This window comes from Nerophis ophidion, linkage group LG05 (assembly GCF_033978795.1).
Source record: "Nerophis ophidion isolate RoL-2023_Sa linkage group LG05, RoL_Noph_v1.0, whole genome shotgun sequence".
Lineage (NCBI taxonomy): Eukaryota > Metazoa > Chordata > Actinopteri > Syngnathiformes > Syngnathidae > Nerophis > Nerophis ophidion.
The window spans coordinates 81,079,805-81,101,028 of NC_084615.1; the positions used below are offsets into that span (position 1 = coordinate 81,079,805).

The 21,224-nt window shown below is 39.2% G+C and overlaps 1 protein-coding gene across 3 annotated transcripts; it reads right to left on the reverse strand.

The window, feature by feature from the left end:
• Positions 1–2,542: 2,542 nt before the first annotated feature.
• LOC133553671 (oocyte zinc finger protein XlCOF8.4-like) lies at positions 2,543–16,915 on the reverse strand. 3 transcript variants are annotated; one of them, XM_061902144.1, is made up of 3 exons: positions 16,084–16,915; positions 7,773–8,028; positions 2,543–4,094 (listed from the first exon to the last, which is right to left on the reverse strand). In XM_061902144.1, exons 2-3 carry the CDS (start codon positions 8,026–8,028, stop codon positions 2,827–2,829), a joined length of 1,524 nt encoding a protein of 507 aa, XP_061758128.1. In that variant the 5' UTR covers positions 16,084–16,915; the 3' UTR covers positions 2,543–2,826. The 3 variants fall into 3 exon arrangements, with proteins under 3 accessions (XP_061758128.1, XP_061758127.1, XP_061758129.1); XM_061902143.1 differs by lacking the exon at positions 16,084–16,915 and adding an exon at positions 9,566–10,417; XM_061902145.1 differs by lacking the exon at positions 7,773–8,028.
• Between the last annotated feature and the right edge of the window lie 4,309 nt (positions 16,916–21,224).

Sequence of the window (21,224 nt, forward strand, 5' to 3'; positions counted from 1 at the left end):
TTTAAAGGCCTACTGAAAGCCACTACTAGCCACCACGCAGTCTGATTTTTTGACTACGGCTGGCTCTTCCCGCTTCCATCCCAATACTGGTATTCATTTTGGTACTTTTGTATGTTATTATGTGCTAATTGTTTAATATTAAAATCAAAATTTTTTTTATCTAACATTTAAAAATGAGATGAGTATGCTAGTTGTGCTGTTCAGTTGTTATAAATTGGTTTCTTATTATAGTATCATTTACAAGTATTATATAACAGACTTTGCTTGCAGTTGCGATTCTAAGACATTAGATGGCAGTACTGACTACTAGTGGTTAGAGATTGGTAGGTTGTGAGTAGGGCTGCAACTAACGATTAATTTGATAATTGATTAATCTGTCGATTGTTACTTCGATTAATCGATTAATAATCAGATAAAAGAGACAAACTACATTTATATCATTTCCAATACTTTATTTAAAAAAAATGCATACTGGCACCATCTGTTGTTATACTCGGGACATTCAATCAGAATAAAGTGGGTGAGGAAAAAGGTGAAACAATACAAATCTTGCCTGAGCACGCCTTCCTCTTGTTAGAGTAAAACATGTTGGGGCTTGGTCACTAGCATTCAAACTAGATGTGACTATTCTGTCTATGAACATGAACAGGGAAGCAAACACATTATCATTCTGGATGGTTTGTTACAGCTGTGATGGTATAGTGGTTAGTACTCTGTGTTGTGGCTGCAGCAACCCTGGTTTGAATCTGGGTCATGGCACCATACCCTTTCATCAAGCTGTACTTTTTTGATGATGATTTTTGAAAAGATTGTTGTTCTGTTCCCTCTGGTAAGTGGTTGAACAAGATGTGAAACCAACCAGGTACTCTGGCGAAATTAAAAATATCTATTTGATGTCATTACAGTATTGTCCTTGATGCATCATTTAATATGACTGATGTGTGCTTTGTGCTGTTACTTTATCACTTGGTAAAATTGCATTATAAACTCAGTCAATACTTTCTTTCTCTAGTTTATATCAAACATGAACATACTTACAACATAATACATCGGACAATTTCACATCATTTCACATTACATCACGTCTGAAAAGGAGTAGGAAGAAGCAAAGCATATTTAATCCTACACCTTTCCCACTTCAGAGCGTTTACAAATATATACATTCATTTACTGACATTTGTTGTAGTAAAATAGTAAAATAACATCCATGAATGAGTAATACAACAGTTTTGTAATATGTAATTCATTAATTCAGTCATTATTAGTGTACTGAGATGAAAAATATCTTATTTTCAATAAGGTTGAAGTTTTTCTCATAATTCCTCTTCTTTGTACTTTATAAGCACTATTAATCTGAACAACCTCTTAAACTGGATCATATCAGTACAATTTTTAACTTCATTACTTAATCCATCCATCAATCCATCCATCTTCTTCTGCTCATCCGAGGTCAGGTCGCGGGGGCAGCAGCCTAAGCAGGGAATTCCAGACTTCCCTCTCCCCGGTCACTTTGTCCAGCTCTTCTCGGGGGAACCCAAAGCGTTCCCAGGCCAGCCGGGAGACATAGTCTTCCCAACGTGTCCTGGGTCTTCCCCGTGGCCTCCTACCGGTTGGACGTGCCCTAAATCCTGACCGGATGCCCGAACCACCTCATCCGGCTCCTCTCCATGTGGAAGAGCAGCGGCTTTACTTTGAGGTCCCCCCGGATGACAGAGCTTCTCACCCTATCTCTAAGGGAGAGACCCACCACCCAGGCGGAGGAAACTCATTTGTGCCGCTTGTACCCGTGATCTTGTCCTTTCGGTCATAACCCAAAGCTCATGACCATAGGTGAGGATGGGAATGTAGATCGACCGGTAAATTGAGAGCTTTGCCTTTCGGCTCAGCTCCTTCTTCATCGATACAGCGTCCGCATTACGATCCGCCTGTCGATCTCACCATCCACTCTTCCCTCACTCGTGAACAAGACTCCGATGTACTTGAACTCCTCCACTTGGGGCAGGGTCTCCTCCCCAACCCGGAGATGGCACTCCACCCTTTTCCGGGCAAGAACCATGGACTCACACTTGGAGGTGCTGAGTCTCATCCCAGTCGCTTCACATTCGGCTGCAAACCGATCCAGTGAGAGCTGAAGATCTTGGCCAGATGAAGCCATCAGGACCACATCATCTGCAAAAAGCAGAGACCTAATCCTGCGGTCACCAAACCCGATCCCCTCAACGCCCCTCTATCCATAAAAGTTATGGACTTGAATCCTGGAAGTCAGAATGAAAGTCTGATGTTCTTACGACGGAGCAATTAAGGGTTTCTTCACAACACGTAAAAATAAATAAAAATGAAGATAGATTTTAGATGTTTCAGATGTGAACCAGTACATATGTATATCATATAAAGGTGATAATCCATGGGATTATTAACAATTGGAAATACAAATATGTAATACTTCAATATTTCATATGAATGAGTCTAAAATTGTATGATGTATATGTATATATATGTATATATATATATATATATATATATATATATATATACATACACACACACACATAAAATGTTTATTGCATGTAAAATATGTCTTGTACTGTTTACTCCCACCTTTTTACTCAAATTGTTCTGTCCATTTTTTAATAAAAGTACACAATATCGCATATTAATGCATCTACTTGACTGAAAAAAACACTAATAAAAAATATCTAATCTATAAATGCAGAATGATATTAAACAGATTGTTAGACAAACAACAATGTCACACATGTTATATGTGCTGATGTTGTTAGAAAGTCAAAATGAAAGTCTGGACAGTTTATTTCAAATCCTGCAGTTTCATTTGCTGCTGCTGTTCTCACCAGCACACTTGTGTTTCTTACACTGGTACTTAGAAGACAATCTTTCACCACACACACTGCAACTCAACACTTTCTCTCCTGGGTGTCTTCTCATGTGTGCTACAAGGCTTGATCGGTCACAAAAGCTTCTGTTGCAGATTGAACAGGAATGTGATTTTTCACCAGTGTGTGTTCTCATGTGTACTTTCAAATGTTTACTTTGAACAAAATCTTTACCACATTCTGAGCAAGAAAAGGGTTTTTCACCAGTGTGTGTTCTCATGTGTACTTTCAAACTCGGACTTTCTGTAAAACCTTTACCACAGGTAGAACAGGTAAAAGGTTTTTCACCAGTGTGTCTTCTCATGTGTACTTGCAAATTGATTCTTTGTACAAAACATGTACCACAGATTGAACAGACATAAGGTTTTTCTCCGGTGTGTGTTCTCATGTGTATTTTCAAATTGTGACTTTCTACAAAACCTTTGCCACATTTTGAACAGATAAAAGGTTTTTCTCCGGTGTGTCTTCTCATGTGTCTTTTCAGATTACGACGGTATTGAAAGGTTTTGTGAGAGTGAGAAGATGTGAAGTGAGTGTTGTCAGTGTGACATGTCTTATCATCTTTAGAGTCTTCATCATCAGTGTCAGGAGAGTGTGACGTTGTGTCCTCACTATCTGATAGTGGAGCTAAGAGCTTGTCTGCTTGTGATCCTCCACAGTGGTCTCCATCAGCTTCTGTTGTCATGTGTTGTGTTGAGCTGCTGCTTGGAGGCTCCCCCCCTCCCCTCTCCTCACTTTCACCTTTCACCTCATCATCTTCACTCTTCACAGGGACACCAGTCACTGGGAACTCCTCCAACCATTTAGGCTGACTGATGCCCTCTTCCTCCTCTTCCTCTTTAATGTGCGGCGGCTCTTGGTCCTCCTCTTCCTCTTTAAAGTGAGGGGTCAGTGGGTCCGTCTCTTCCTCTTTAATGTGAGGGTTCAGTGGGTTCTCTTGCTCCTTAAAGTGAGGGGTCAGTGGATCATCCTCTTCCTTTTTGATGTGTAAGATCAGTGGGTCCTCCGCTTGACCTTTATTGTGAAGGGTCAGTTTAACATTATGGGTCTGTGGCGTGTCGTCTTCCTCTTTAATGTGGGGGGGATGTGGCTCCTCTCCTCCCTCTTTGATGTGTTGGGACTGTGGTACCCCTTCTTCCTTGTGTATGTGGGGGGACTGTGGTTCCTCCTCCTGCTCATGAGGTAGATGTTCTTCATTGAGGTCTGCGGGACAGGACAAAACAAACATTCTTCAGAAAAGTCCAGCTTTGCTCATTCACATGAGACATTGTCCTGCACCAACATATGATCTCACAATCTCATCAGTTTCCCCTCACAGCAGTCAGGGTACTTCCAGCTGACACATGAAGAAGACCTTCAGGGGAATGCCTTCCCAGGCCAACGTCCAATCCTCCTTATTCATATAAAAACATCCTAAAAGTCATTCCTGCAATCCTTAATGGTAGACGCCATACGTGAAAGTGTGCTGTTCTCCCTCTGAATAAGTCATACACACACAGGAAATAATGTACCACATGCCAGCCTCCACGCAGAAGTACTAGTGATGAGCTCCCCCTGCTGGTGGACAATAATTACTGCCATTTTCACATTTATCTTTAAAGACACGTCTGTTCTAAAAATAGCATGAGCATAGTCAACATCCATCCATCCATTGTCTACTGCTTGTCCCATTCGGGGTCACGCATGTTGGCCAAAAAAGATGACATCTGTTTTGCTTTCATTTAGATAATGTCGCCACAGTTAAACTGGGAAGAAGTAATCAGATTACTGACTACTCCTTCAAAAGATCACTTGTCTACCTTATTAATAATAGTAATATTGAATTAATTTAGTGTGTTTCTAGACACTCAAATTGCGTTAGAGTGAGAACTGAGAAGACATCAGTCATGCAGTCCACACATTCAATGTGGTAAGCTACATTTAATTATTGTAATAATATTAACTAGATGAAGCAATTCCTGAAAGAATTGTGTGTGAATCCTCCAATGCTGAAGTTGAACTGAAAGGTTGACAGAATGTAGTATGAATGTAAGAATAGTTTGAATGTTGAAGAGTTTGAACTTCGGGAAAACCGGGATTTTTTTAAGTTCTTAAACCAACATGATTTTTTGTCCCGACTCAGAGGAATGTATTGACAGTGGAACGGTTGAAATGGGTTGAACAATGTGAAAGGAGTCATTGCACTAAAGAAGGTTGGAAATAAGGTTAGAAAAAAACGTGAATTCCTGTAAAGTTGTTGAATGTGGAAAACTGGTTGTTTGAATTTCCAGGATGAATTGAATGTGTTGAAGGTAGAATGGTTTGAAACATGTGGGAATTGTGGAAATTTGAAACATGGATAATTCATTTTGAATGGGGAAAATGTCCCTAAAAACCGGGAATTCCAGAAAATCCAGGAATTTCTTTTAATAAGTGTTGAAAGGGAGCACACAATTCCTGAACACACTGAATATTTTGAAGTTGGAACGGTTTGAATCAGATGAAAAATGTGGGAGTTGTGGAACTTTTATTTTATTCCTTTCAATGGGAATTTCATGGAAATTTTGGAGAATTTCGGGGAAAGCGGGAATTTTTTGGGACATGCTAAAAAATGTGAATGTTCTGAATGAGTTGAAATGGTTGGTGTTGGAATTTTTCAAATCGGTTTAGAAATGTTGAAGTCGTAACATTTTTAATTGAGGAATGGTTTTATGGAATTTCTTTAATTTCGGGAACACTGGAAATTTTTCCAATTCAAAAACAGCTTTGTTTTCTGTCCTGATTAAAAGGATTGATTTGACGGTGGAACGGTTTAGGTGGGTTGAAAAATGTTGTAATTTCAATTTCCAGAATTAGTGGAATATGTTGAATTGTTTGAATCGGTTGAAAAATGTGTAAATGGTGTCATTTTGAAAAAAAGCTCATTCATTTTAGAGAGGACCTCCCATTGGCTCCATTGCAAGTGGACTTTTATTTACATTTATGAGTAAGAATTAGGGCTGGGCGATATATGTAATATACTCCATATATCGAGACAACCGTAATATGTCAAGTATGTAAGGCTGGGCGATACGACTAAAAAATGTATCACGATATAACTGTTTCATATCAGTCGATATTGATAATTATTGATATAAAAAAAAACAACTATTTTAAATAAAGACCAGGAGAAAAAAGGCTGAAATTAAATACTTTTATTTTAAATTTAACCTTTAACCTTTCAAACGAGGTCAGCATTATAAATGAAAATACTGGTCGATGTGCAAAATATTGACATTAAATAAATGCTTAATCTAACAAAATGTGCAAAGTATTGTCATTAAGAAATTAGTAGTGTACAATTCAGGCTTTGAAGCCATATTGGTAACGATATATGCAAATAAATAACAGTCAAATTAAGCAAGCAGAAACAAACAAGTCTTACAAAATATTGTAAACATCGGAATAAACTTGCGTCTGAACATCTGTGACAAAACAAACCTTTTGCCCTCTTCAGTCATTTATGGAATAATCAAACCAACTTCAGCATATAAAAAAAATAACTCAAGCAACTTCACTTTTTATTTACAATTTCCTCTTGTGCTGCCGTACTCATATTCCCATTTCGTTTCACTCCTCGTGGTCAGCTAGACGTTGTTGCTTTTTTTTATTTCCTGTTAGCATTTCCCAGAATGCCTTGCGGTTCAGGCTCAGCCGTGATAGGTCGAGAGGCCAAAGCCCTTCCTCTGCCTACACCTCCCAAAGTGCCGTGCGGTTCCAGCTGGGCCTTACTTCCTATTTTTTTTCTAACATAACTCAGTGAAATTATCGAACGTTCTATCGACCCCATTTTTTATTGATATTGATCACATGTCTATCGCGATATATATTGTTATTGTTTTATCGCCCAGCCCGAAAAGTATGTGGCAAAAGTGTTGCTACAAAAAGTAGCAGCACTGCTAATGTGTAGCATCATTTGAAAAGTCACCCGCTAAAGAATAAGGAGTCCTTGAAACTCTGCATGTCAACATCTCAGTTTGGTGCCACACCCACAAAATGCCCAAGCAACCATTTCCACATCAACCCCATATTAAAAAATTGGTCAACAACAGAAGGAGATAACGTCCGTAGGAACCTACCACATAGTGAAGGACATACACTATTTGATTTCCTATTATGCAGCACATTTTTATTTGACACTTATTGAAATAGCTTGTGTGACATCATGCACAAAAGTGCACTTTATTTGTTTGACACTATTGTAGTGGCCTTCTGTACACAAAGTGCACTGTAATTTAGTGTTGTTTTGATATTTCATCTTAGTGACATCATGCACAAAAGTGCACTAATAGCTTGTTTTAAAATGTCTCTGACAATCTTTCACTTTCTGTTTGGAAATGACATGAATGTTTGTGCCACTGTTTAATAAATACACTTTTGCTAATTTGACTTAGTTGTGGTTTCCCTCTCTGCATGAAAGTTTAAAAGTAGCATATATGAATGCAGTATGAAGAAGAATGTTTGAATGTAGACACATAGAATCATCATACTGCTGTGATTATATGCATCAAGTGTTCATTCAAGGCTAAGGCAAAATATCCACATATATATGCTGTATCGTGATGTGGACTAAAAATATTGAGATATTATTAAAAGGCCATATTGCCCAGCCCAGTTAGAATGTGATTTTTTGTGTGTAAATATATCAACCGTTGTGTCTTTCATAATGATTGTGAACGATAGAAAAATTCCTCAAAAAAGTGCAGTTCCCCTCTAAATTCCAATGAGTATATTCAAGACTTGAAGTGTATGAACATGAAGTGATGAAGCCTACTTGGATGAGAGGACAAAGGTCTTGTAAGACAAAGTGAAGAGTCCAGTTGTGATGGATTGAATGCCCTGAGAATAAAATGTTGTGCTTACTTGGACTGTGATGAAGCTGTGAGGACTCAGGTGGTTTGTCTTCATGCTCTTCAGTCTTCACAGAGACAACAGTCAGTGGAAACTTGCTGACATCAGCCTCCTCCTGCCCTACAAGACACTCTCCCTCCTGACCGATCCACACTTCCTCCTCTTCCTCTTTAATGTAGGGGGGGCTGTGGATCCTCCTCTTCCTCTTTAATGTGAGGGGGCTGTGGATCCTCCTCTTCCTCTTTAATGTGAGGGGGCTGCTGGACATCTGTTGGGTAAATAAGTAAATAAAATGAATGGAAAATATGAATAGTTTTGGACTGACACTGTTAACACAATGACATTATTTGTGTTCTTTCCTGTGTTGTGTTAAAAGTGTGTAGCAAAACAACCAATAAAAACACAGGAAATACCTTCTTTTTTCCTAAAATTAATTCAAAAGTGGTACAGTGAGTACAAAAACAGACTTGGAAATTTGATGCGGGGCAATTTGAAAAGTTTTTATAAGTACGAGGCAGCATTGATTGAAGCATTCTTAACTTCACTGATGTAAAGTGTGTAAATATTGTTTTGTGTATACGGTCTATGACACCTAAACTTTATCTGTAAACTTAACCATATTCTTTTAATGCCATAGTTATTACTATAACTAAAACATCTTGGAAATTTAAAAAATCTAATTCTAAAATCACTGCAAAAACATTCATGGTATGTTTTTGTGATCATGCAAAATATTTTTTGGTGGTCATTTTGTTGGCTGGGCCAAAAGGAACTTTCACAAAAACATGTTTTACTATGTGCTGTTTTATGGAGTATCTCCATCAATAATTCCTCTTTAGGAATTGGAGACCATCTACGACACGCTGAAGGAAAGTCAGTCACCTTAATAATTCAAGTTTTGACTACTTTAGTTATTGAAAATAATTGTTTATGTTCACTTATTGATACTTGCAAGTCAGATTTAGGAAGTGAAATTATAACTTTGATTAGATTTGTTTACAGTATAAAATGTATTTAGTGACTGTGTGGGTTTTATGTAAACATGTTGATACAGGTTTACTTCTTGGGGACTGGAACACAGATATGTCCTGAAAGGATGCACCCATTTTTAAAACCTTCACTAAACTGTGCCACCAACATTGTCTCACTTAGCTCATTAAGCAAACTACCAGGGTGAGTGAGTCCTTTTAAACCTTCATAGACCTCCTTGTTACTTCTGACCAGTCTCAAATCACCACAAGTGGAACTACTGTATGAGGCTTAAGTGATCATTCCATCATTTTCTGTACCCATGAAGAACAGAACCGAGGCTGACGGCCACAAAACAAGAGAAGCTAGAATCCTCAAGACCTAGACTAGCAAGGCTTTCAATGAGAAACTGCCGAAATAAGACTTGCCTCGGTACTTGCAAGTACACAGGTCTTTGGGTCAATTCCTAACCTCAGAAAAGTAGATAACTTCATAGTCAAAGTGGGTGACAATATAATAACAAACAAAAATGAGATTACCTATCTTGGTTGCATCGTAGAGACTAATCTCTCCAGTGAAAAAATGACTACTAAGGTGGTCAAAGAATCAACCAATGACTTCTGTTCTTACTAGTGTTGTCCCGATACCAATATTATAGTACCGGGACCTATACCAAAATGTATTTTGATACTTTTCAATACTTCTCTAAATAAATGGGACCACAAAAAAGTACATTATTGGCTTCATTTTAACAAAAAATCTTCGGGTACATTAAACATATGATTCTTATTGAAAGTTTTTCCTAAATAAAATAGTAAACATACTAGACAACTCACCCCAATAGTGATGAAGTGCTTCGAGAGGATAGTCATGTCACACATCAAGAAGACCATCCCAGACACACTGGACCCTCTACAGCAGGGGTCACCAACCTTTTTGAAACCAAGAGCTACTTCTTGGGTACTGATCAATGCGAAGGGCTTCCAGTTTGATACATACTTAAATAAATTGCCAGAAATAGCCAATTTGCTCAAATTACCTTTAATAAACAAATCTATATATATAAAAAATTGATATTTCTGTCTGTCATTTTGTCGTAAATGTTTTTTCTTTTTACGGAAGTTTTTTTTTGTAGAGAATAAATGATGAAAAAAAACACTTAATTGAACAGTTTAAAAGAGGAGAAAACACGAAAAAAATTAAAATACAATTTTTAAAAACAGTTTATCTTTAAAATTCCAAATTCAACCGAAAAAAATGAAGAGAAAAACTAGCTAATTTGAATCTTTTTGAAACAATTTAAAAAAATAATTTATGGAACATCACTAGTCATTTTTCCTGATTAATATTAATTTTTGAATGTTGATGACATGTTTTGAATAGGTTAAAATCCAATCTGCACTTTGTTAGAATATATAATAAATTGGACCAAGCGATATTTCTAACAAAGACAAATCATTATTTCTTCTAGATTTTCCATAACAAAAATTTTAAAAGTAATTCAAAATACTTTGAAATAAGATTTAAATTTGATTCTACAGATTTTGTAGATTTGCCAGAATAATTTCTCTGAATTTTAATCATAATAAGTTTGAAGAAATATTTCACTAATATACTTTGTCTCCAAAGACATGCACCTGGGGATAGGTTGATTGGCAACACTAAATGGTCCCTAGTGTGTGAATGTGAGTGTGAATGTTGTCTGTCTCTCTGTGTTGGCCCTGCGATAAGGTGGTGACTTGTCCAGGGTGTACCCTGCCTTCCGCCCGATTGTAGCTGAGATAGGCGCCAGCGCCCCCTGCGACCCTGAAAGGGAATAAGCGGTAGAAAATGGATGGATGGATACTTTGTCGAAAAAACAGAAGCTAAAATGAAGAATTATATTAAAATGTATTTATTATTCCTTACAATAAAAAAAAAAATACTTGAACATTGATTTAAATTGACAGGAAAGAAGAGGAAGGAATTGAAAAGGTAAAAAGGTGAATGTGTTTAACAATCCTAAAATCAATTTTAAGGTAGTTTTTTTTCTTCAAAAAATTGTCTTTCTGAAAGTTATAAGAAAATAAATGAATGTATTTAAACAAGTGAATACCAAGTCTTTAAAATATTTTCTTGGATTTTCAAATTCTATTTGAGTTTTGTCTCTCTTAGAATTAAAAAGGTCGAGCAAAGCGAGACCAGCTTGCGAGGAAATGAATACAATTTAAAGAATAGAGGCAGCTCACTGGTAAGTGCTGCTATTTGAGCTATTTTTAGAACAGGCCAGCGGGCGACTCATCTGGTCCTAACAGGCGACCTGGTGCCCGCGGTCACCGCGTTGGTGACCCCTGCTCTACAGTTTGCCTGCCGGCAGAATCGGTCCACTGAGGTTGCAGTCAACCCCGTCATCCACACCACCCTCACCCACGTAGAGGGCAAGGACACCTATGCCAGGCTATTATTCATCGACTACAGCTCTACTTTTAACACGGTCATCCCACAAAAACTCACTGCTAAACTCATCACTGTTGGTCTGACACCAACTCTCTGTGACTGGGTCTTGAACTTTCTCACAAACCGGCCCCAGTCAGTCAGATTCGGCAACCAGACATCAGGCACAAAGGTTCTAGGCATTGGGACCCCCCAAGGCTGCGTGCTGAGCCCCCTATTGTACACCCTCTTCACACACGACTGCCAAACACCACTGTCATCAAGTTTGCAGATGATACTACGTACAGAAGGGAGGTAGCGGAACTGGTGGCCTGGTGTAAGGATAATAATCTCTCCTTGAACACAGACAAGACCAAGGAGATGATGTACATAGGTGGGACAAAGGTGGACAGGGTGAAAACCTTTAAATTCCTCGGGACTCACATCAGCGAGGACCTCACCTGGGATCACAACACCCAACAAACAATAAAGAAAGGCCAGTAGTGACTGTATTTCCTAAGAAAGCTGAGAAAATTTGGCATGCCACCCAAAATTCTCAGCGACTTCTATAAAAGTACGGTTGAGAGTGTCCTTACCAGCTCAATCACGGTCTGGTATGGAAACTGCACTGCTAAGGACAGGAAGGCACTCCAGCGAGTGACTAAAACTGCTCAGTACATATCAGGAGCAGCCTTCCCCTCACTACAGGACATGTAGTCTACCAGGGCCACCAGGAGAGCACACATCATCATCAAGGACAGTACACAGTCTCTTCAGCCTCCTACCATCAGGCAGACCATACAGGAGCCTGAAATCCAGGACTACAAGACTGACAAACAGTTTTTACCCACAGGCCATCAGGCTTGTGAATGCTAACTTTTGAATGCCAGCTCCCCCCCAACCCCCCGTCTTTACTTTTGTCTTTTTGAACAAAAGACACCTACAATGACCACCCCCTAACTGTGAACCATCACTGTAGACACGTTTCACCGTTGATCACTAAAGACACTTTAACTGCTGCTGTGACCCAAGGTCACCTCCATATTTATACTGTTGACTGTCAATCAGAATGTGCAATAATGTTATGTTACTTACTGTGCCTTGTATATACATTTTTATTTTTATTTTTAGCTAAGTACCGTGTGACTTGTTGAAGGGTGGACTAGCAAAGTAAGATTTTCATTGTACGGCAAACTGTGTGTTTAACTGTGCATATGACAATAAACGCTCTTGAATCTTCAATCAAAAAGTGATCTGATGTAATATTTTGATATTTACACATCGCATATTTACACACACGCATTTTACTAGAATGCCCTTATGACCATTACATATATCAATATCAAGTACCTACTGTACTGTTTACTTGTTGAAATACCCTTTTTAGAGCAAATATCTACCCAAATGGCCACTTTGTTGCTGCCAAAAATGTATTTTAAATAATAGTTTGATATTGAGACATCTCATCTCTGCTTATTTTACTAGAATACTCTAATGAGCATTATATATATATATATATATATATATATATATATATATATATATATATATATATATATATATATATATATATATATATAAATCAAGTACCTACTGAGATAGGGTGAGAAGCTCTGCCATTCGGAAGGAACTCAAAGTAAAGCCGCTGCTCCTCCACATGGAGAGGAGTCTGATGAGGTGGTTCGGCATCTGGGCATCTGGTCAGGATGCCACCCGAACACCTCCCGAGGGAGGTGTTTAGGGCACGTCCAACCGGTACGAGGCCACGGGGAAGACCCAGAACACGTTGGGAAGACTATGTCTCCCGGCTGGCCTGGGAACGCCTCGGGATCCCCCGGGAAGAGCTAGACGAAGTGGCTAGGGAGAGGGAAGTCTGGGCTTCCCTGCTTAGGCTGCTGCCCCCGCGACCCGATCTCGGATAAGCGGAAGAAGATTGATTGATGGAAGTACCTACTGTACTGTATACTTGTAGAAATACCCTTCACAAAGCTAAAATATACCGAAACAACCACTCTGCTGCTGCCAAAATTTGATTTCAAGTAATATTTTGATACTGACAAATCTCATCTCTGCATAGTTTACTAGTATACCCTTATGATAAAATAAATGGGTTGTTCTTGTATAGCGCTTTTCTACCTTCAAGGTACTCAAAGCGCTTTGACACTATTTCCACATTTACCCATTCACACACACATTCACACACTGATGGAGGGAGCTGCCATGCAAGACGCCAACCAGCACCCATCAGGAGCAAAGGTGAAGTGTCTTGTTCAGGACACAACGAACATGACGAAGATGGTACTAGATGGGGATTGAACCAGGGACCCTCGGGTTGCGCACGGCCACTCTCCCACTACGCCACGCAGTCCCTATGAGCATTATGAGCATTACATCTATCAAAATCAAGTACCTACTGTACTGTTTACTTGTTGAAATACCCTTTTTAGAGCTAAAAAGTACCCAATTTGCCACTTTACTGCGACCAATAATTGATTCCATATGATATTAACAATAATAACAAAATTTTCAGAATAATTGTATATAAGTTCAGCGCCCCCCGCGACCCCAAAAGGGAATAAGCGGTAGAAAATGGATGGATGGAAGTTATGAAAAAACTTTGTGTTCCATTGAGTTCAGGTCCCCTGCGAGAAGACCAAAGCTGTCTTTCATCTTATCAAACAAAAGGCTTGTAAAACTCAACTGTCTGCAATGGGATGCAACATGGAGGTGTCGGTTTCTTTGATCTATTGACAGCCACAGGAAGACCTTTTCCTGACCTGAGATCTACAAAGCAGACCATTTCTTTAAACTGTTTACGACCGAGTGCAAAAGCTGCTTACGACCCCCCCCCCATCCCTTTAAAAACAGCTGCAGCTATGTAATCAGAAAAGGCCCAAATAAAAGAGGAAGCGTGGAACTCCCTCGTCAAAGCGTGGTGGGAAACTGTACGAAGTTGCAGCCCAGACGTTTCTCCTCATGCGCTAAATTGAATCCTGTCTCTGTTTGATTTCTTTGCTTCTTGTCTTGTCAAATAGATGTCATCGGTGTTTGAACCTGACAAGAATGTCAAAGCATTTCTCTAAAACACAATATTATACATTATGAAAATATAAACGATAGCAAGAATATACCTACACATTTCAGAAAATTTCACTCGCAAACACTTTGTTTGGAAGATGTTTACTGCCCTTTTTTTTGCCCTTTGAGACACTTGTGATTTAGGGCTGTATAAATAACATTGATTGATTGATTGATACTGAACAAAAATGCTAAATAGCTAAATAAAACTGTCACTGAACATCTTAGTGTGATGTCATTCTGTGACAGACAAATGGAACACAGTTTCCACATGGTGAGGACATTGATGGTCAGACTCACTGTTCTACGGATTACCTCAACTTCTGCCAGACGTGGCCTGCCCTGCTAAGACTGTTCAGTGCTACCCTAATGACAAACTCTGGGTAACACAGGAGGTTCAAGCTGTGCTCAACAAGAAGAAAGCTGCCTTCAGGAGTGGAGACAGGGAGGCAATGAGAGCAGCACAGCGGGAGGTGAAAGGACATGTAAAGAAGACTAAGGACAGCTACAGGAAGAAGCTGGAGCAGAACAACATGATGGAGGTCTGGGAAGGTGTGAAAACCATCACAGGCCACAAGACAAAGACCAGAGCAGTAGGGGGGACAATAGAGAGGGCCAATGAGATGAATACCTTCTTCAACCGGTTTAACCTGTACTGTTCTCCCCACCCCCCACTCCTCATTGCATCCACTCCCCGTTCTTCTCCCCCCCAGCCATGGTTGCAACCCCCTCCTCCTCCTCCTCCTGCACCACCTATACGCAAACATTAGTCATCTCTGTGGACCAGGTCAGAGGTCAACTGAGGAAGCTGCATCATAGTTTCTGGTGCGCACAAGATACATATCTCAAAAAAATTGTACCCATGTCCCTTTAGGAGCTCCATAATTTTTTAAATGATCAGCATGTCATCTTTTATGTGAAATTGTTATTCAAATAAAGATTGCAAAAAAGAAAACTATAGTAGTGACAACATGCAGGAACATAACTGACGTAAAACAAATAAAATGGAAGTGACCTTGTCTCTGCACACGCGTGCATTGATCATGTCTTCTTGAACCGATCGAGCAGGGATTCTAAAACTGTGGTACGTGTACCACTAGTGGTACGCGGGTATCACCTAATGGTACGCCAAATATTATTTCATTTTTTATGTACATTGTTTTATTTTCCAACATGCAAACACTGTGTTACTGTTCAAACAGTGTGTAATGTTACAGTAACTAAAATATTAAATATACTCTTTAAATAATGTGTCTTCCTTGTTTTTAATGAATAATTAAGGCCTACTATGCTACTGTATTTTAATGCTGTTCATGATGGTGCTACTTGGAAATCCAAGTATTTTCTGAGTTGGTACTTGGTGAAAAAGGTTTGACAACTACTGATGTAGTGAAGTTGTAAACTAAATTGGCAGCCATCATTTTGTTATACCCAAACGACGTCTGCTCATACATCGCGCTTCCAACGAGATCCCGTTCTTTCCCCCGAGTTAGAAAGTTCCAGAACTGTTCACGTTATACCATCTCATCTCATTGTGGAACATGTGAATGTTTGAAGTGGAACTAAATGTGATCTCTGAAAGGGGTACACATTATTACCAAAGCAGGGCCCCCATCCACATATACAATACTACTACATATCTGATGAAAAATAACATTATTTTTGTTTTTTTAATTATAAGTGTGCCAAATCACCTATATTTGAACATTATCTAATGGAAATGACTGCTGTCTGATAATCACATTAATAACACAATAACAATCATGTGTCTGAGTACACCTATTGATAAATTATTAATCAAACACATCATATTAATGATGAAATATAAAGTTAGTAAAGATGTGAGAGTAAGAAGTAAACAAACCTGTTCTGTGTAACACAACTTGATGTTTTTGATGTGGTCGCTCCTTCTCCTCTTTAGTTGGACAAAGTTCCTCCTCGTACTCTGCTATGGTTCTTTCGCACATTTTCACACAATCACAACACTTTACACTCACATTTGATCTTAACTAAGCGATCCATCCATCCATCCATTTTCTACCGCTTATTCCCTTTTGGGGTCGCGGGGGGCGCTGGCGCCAATCTCAGCTACAATCGGGCGGAAGGCGGGGTACACCCTGGACAAGTCGCCAGCTCATCGCAGGGCCAACACAGATAGACAGACAACATTCACACTCACATTCAAACACTAGGGCCAATTTAGTGATGCCAATCAACCTATCCCCAGGTGCATGTCTTTGGAAGTGGGAGGAAGCCGGAGTACCCGGAGGGAACCCACGCATTCACGGGGAGAACATGCAAACTCCACACAGGAAGATCCCGAGCCTGGATTTGAACCCAGGACTGCAGGAACTTCGTATTGTGAGGCAGACGCACTAACCCCTCTGCCACCGTGAACTAAGCGATGTGTTGATCAAATCCGCGTCTCTTTGTTAGCGGCTAACAAGCTAAGCTAACTAGCATGCTAAGCTAACTAGCGCGCTCAAACAAGGAGCAATCTAAGCGGGCCTAATAATGTCCAAAGTTGAGTGAGACGAGTGGAGTTGATGCTGACACGGAGGATGAATAAAGTGTAGTTAGTAGATGTGCCGAGGCTTAGAAGCGTGTGTGGAGTAAAGGAGGACTTTGCTGCGAAGAACATATCCTCCACGCATGCGTCACTTAGGGGCGGGGCCAACGAGTCATCGTGATGGGCAAGTCATGAACGATTCAATCTAAATGTATGTTTTCATGGTGTCTACACAAAAAATCACGGCCACCAATGATCCATCCATCCCTTTATCGACTGTGTGTCCCTTTAGGGATGGCGGGGTGTGTTGGAGCCTATCTCAGCTGCATTCAGGCGGAAGTCGGCGTACACCCTGGACAGGTCGCCACCTCATCGCAGGCCCAACACAGATAGACAGACAAGTATATCAACTTTACTTGATTTTAAATCTGATAAATATCATTCAACAACAACACAATTTGCAGACTGTAATTACTGGTTCGCTGGTTTGCTGGTTTTACTGGTGTAAATTATTATTGTCTATTGTGAGCGAACTGTGGTGCTGAATTCCCCCAGGGATCAATAAAGTACTTTCTATTCTATTCTAAAATTCTGCATCCGAGAGATCACAACCATTGCAGCCATGCGTCCAAAACGTAAGGACAAGCAAAAGTAAAGTGTCTGTTATTTTACAATGTAATAATGTATTTAAGAAGAAAGGCCGCCTGTTAACAGCAGAGTGTCGGTGAGGCACACACTCTCAGGAATGCATGGGGGAAAGGTTGGAGACAAGCGGGAAACTCTTAGTTATAGGCCATAAGGTGAACCAGGAAAAAGTGGCTAGAAAGTGATTTTCGTTCCCACGTCTGGGCACTACTCTTTTTTTGCCTACACAATGCCATTGTGGACATTAGGTTAAACGTTCTCCGCAAAATATCCTGGCAGTTTTTTTAAGAGCCATAAATGTATAAAAATAGGAATGACAAAAAAACGAAAATCTTATGCAGCTTTTTTTTTCTTGTAAATATATTTACATTCATTCTGGAAACAGACTCTCTCTAACAAATTGACATTAATGCATATACCTAACATTTGATACAGGTATTTTAGCATTGATATACTTTAATTTGAATTTAAACCATGAAACATACAAAACAAATGAAAAAAAAATGCTTCAAAGTAAGTGAATAGCAACCTGTACAATTGAACATACACATGGTACATTAACAATAATGTTTTATACATTAAAATTTACAGCAGATACTTTGTTGTAAGAGGAAGTAAAAATAAATAAATAAAATAAAATAAAGAACACTTTGGCCCAAAATGGCTGACAACAATCAAAATATCGAATAATGCCGAAAAATGGAAATACAACAAAAAGTGCATTACAGTTTAGAATCTGTACACAATATGGTATAAAACAATGTTTACATGAACAAAACAATGTGACAGCAGGTCTTGTGTATTTTTTTATATATTTGTTTTTATGATTTTGTCTTAACTTAGCACATTGTTAAAGCCATATCTCAAGAATTCTTTGATAGATTTTCCTCAAATTTGGCACAAACTCAAACAATGATTATTATATATGTTAAGGTCAAGTGCACTGTAACCTCACATTCTATTTTTAAAACATTTCACTTAAGTAACTAAAAAAAAAGAAATAGTAAAATACTCTGAGGGATTTTTCTCAAATGGGGCAAAAATTCAAATTTTTATTCGAGAACTAACTAAATAAGTGTGAATTTGCGTATTCTGAACGAGGGAGACATTGTTCATCTCTTAGCTTTCACTATCATCAGAACCTCCGACCTTTAGATGCAAAATACATAATGTCTCGACAAACAGATATCACTTTGGAGCGACAGCTGAGCAGCGCTGTTTGAAGTTGTGTACTCTTTTCAAAGATATGGAACTCTTTTCGAAGAAAATCTTTTGAAGACAAGAACAAAGTCACAGGCCAGCATGAAGTAAAGGTATGTAGCGCGCTACACGGGATTATATATGGCCATATAACAGTGTGTGCACACAAAGACAGCAACAAAAAATCCAATGCATTGGTGGTTAGTGGGTATTTTCCAGGAGATGTTGTGAATGATTGCAACCCTTTCGTGGGTACATTTAAAATACAAGGTGGTGTTTTATGATTCCTTGTGCAAGCCCATTCGTGGGTGAGGTTTTGGTTTGGACAAATGCAAATGAATAATTGCGGTTTTGATGTTTGGTGTTTTGAGTGACATTAACAAGGTTTCCATATATTCGATCTGATTTTGAATTGTGGGTTGTGCATAATCATGGATCCTGGGAAAGGAAAATACAATGCTTTGGAAATGCATGATCATGTGTTAATGGAGTCAAAAGTAACGCATTCAATGGGTGATACAATTAAAGGTCAAATGGACTAATATACAACGAAAACTTTAACTTTAGTCCTAACTTAAATAATAAATATAAATCGTTTGAGGTGCTTTCTATGAAGTCTGCCACACCTCTGCCTCTGTGCCTGGCCGTTATCTACCGCCCCCCAGGGCCCTATTCGGACTTTATTAGTGAATTCTCAGAGTTTGTTGCTGATCTAGTGACGCACGCCGATAATATAATTATAATGGGGGACTTTAATATCCATATGAATACCCCATTGGACCCACCGTGCGTGGCGCTCCAGACTATAATTGATAGCTGTGGTCTTACACAAATAATAAATGAACCGACGCATCGCAGCGGTAATACGATAGACCTAGTGCTTGTCAGAGGTATCACCGTTTCCAAAGTTACGATACTCCCGTATACTAAAGTATTGTCCGATCATTACCTTATAAAATTCGAAGTTCAGACGCATGTTCGTCAAACTAATAATAATAATAACTGCTCTAGCAGCCGCAACATTAATGCTGCCTCAACGACAACTCTTGCGGACCTACTGCCCTCGGTAATGGCACCGTTCCCAAAGTATGTGGGGTCTATTGATAACCTCACTAACAACTTTAACAACGCCCTGCGCGAAACCATTGATAGTATAGCACCGCTGAAGTTAAAAAAGGCTCCAAAAAGGCGTACGCCATGGTTTACTGAAGAAACTAGAGATCAGAAATTATTATGTAGAAAGCTGGAACGCAAATGGCGCACGACTAAACTTGAGGTGCACCATCAAGCATGGAGTGATAGTTTAATAACTTATAAACGCATGCTTACCTTAGCTAAAACTAATTATTACTCAAATCTCATCCGCATTAATAAAAACGATCCAAAATTTTTGTTTAGTACAGTAGCATCGCTAACCCAACAAGGGACTCCTTCCAGTAGCTCCACCCATTCGGCAGATGACTTTATGAAGTTCTTTAATAAGAAAATTGAACTTATTAGAAAGGAGATTAAAGACAATGCGTCCCAGCTACAACGGGGTTCTATTAACACTGATACGATTGTATATACGGCGGATACTGCAAATATCCAAAATAGTTTCTCTCGTTTTGATGAAATAACATTAGAAGGATTGTTACAACGTGTAAATAGAATAAAACAAACAACATGTTTACTTGACCCACTTCCTGGGAAACTTATCAAGGAGCTTTTTGTATTATTAGGTCCATCAGTGCTAAATATTATAAACTTATCACTTTCCTCGGGCACTGTTCCCCTTGTATTCAAAAAAGCGGTTATTCATCTTCTCCTTAAAAGACCTAACCTCGATCCTGACCTCATGGTAAACTACCGACCGGTGTCTCACCTTCCCTTTATTTCGAAAATCCTCGAAAAAATTGTTGCAGAGCAGCTAAATGAACACTTAGCGTTTAACAATCTATGTGAAACCTTTCAATCCGGTTTCAGGGCAAATCACTCGACTGAGACAGCCCTCGCAAAATTGACTAATGATCTATTGCTAAAGATGGACTCTGAAGCGTCATCTATGTTGCTGCTCCTCGATCTTAGCGCTGCTTTCGATACCGTCGATCATAATATTTTATTAGAGCGTATCAAAACACGAATTGGTATGTCAGACTCAGCCCTGTCATGGTTTAACTCTTATCTTACTGATAGGATGCAGTGCGTCTCCCATACCAGTGTGACCTCGGACTATGTTAAGGTAACGTGTGGAGTTCCCCAGGGTTCGGTCCTTGGCCCTGTACTCTTCAGCATCTACATGCTGCCGCTGGGTGACGTCATACGCAAATACGGTATTAGCTTTCACTGTTATGCTGATGACACCCAACTCTACATGCCCCTAAAGCTGACCAACACGCCGGACTGTAGTCAGTTGGAAGCGTGTCTTAATGAAATTAAACAATGGATGTCCGCTAACTTTTTGCAACTTAATGCCAAAAAAACGGAAATGCTGATTATCGGTCCTGCTAGACACCGACCTCTATTTAATAATACAACTTTAACATTTGACAACCAAATAATAAAACAAGGTGACTCTGTAAAAAATCTGGGTATTATCTTCGACCCAACTCTCTCCTTTGAGTCACACATTAAAAGCGTTACTAAAACGGCCTTCTTTCATCTCCGTAATA

Bases quoted from the DNA above. Each gene is read 5' to 3' on its own strand.
- LOC133553671 (XM_061902143.1), bottom strand. From the start codon at position 9,622: ATGGTCTTCTTGATGTGTGACATGACTATCCTCTCGAAGCACTTCATC. The intron at 8,029-9,565 runs GTGAGTTGTCTA...TTTACCCAACAG, and splicing joins AGCACTTCATCACTATTGGG to ATGTCCAGCAGCCCCCTCAC. The intron at 4,095-7,772 runs GTAAGCACAACA...CCTGTCCCGCAG, and splicing joins ACAGCTTCATCACAGTCCAA to ACCTCAATGAAGAACATCTA.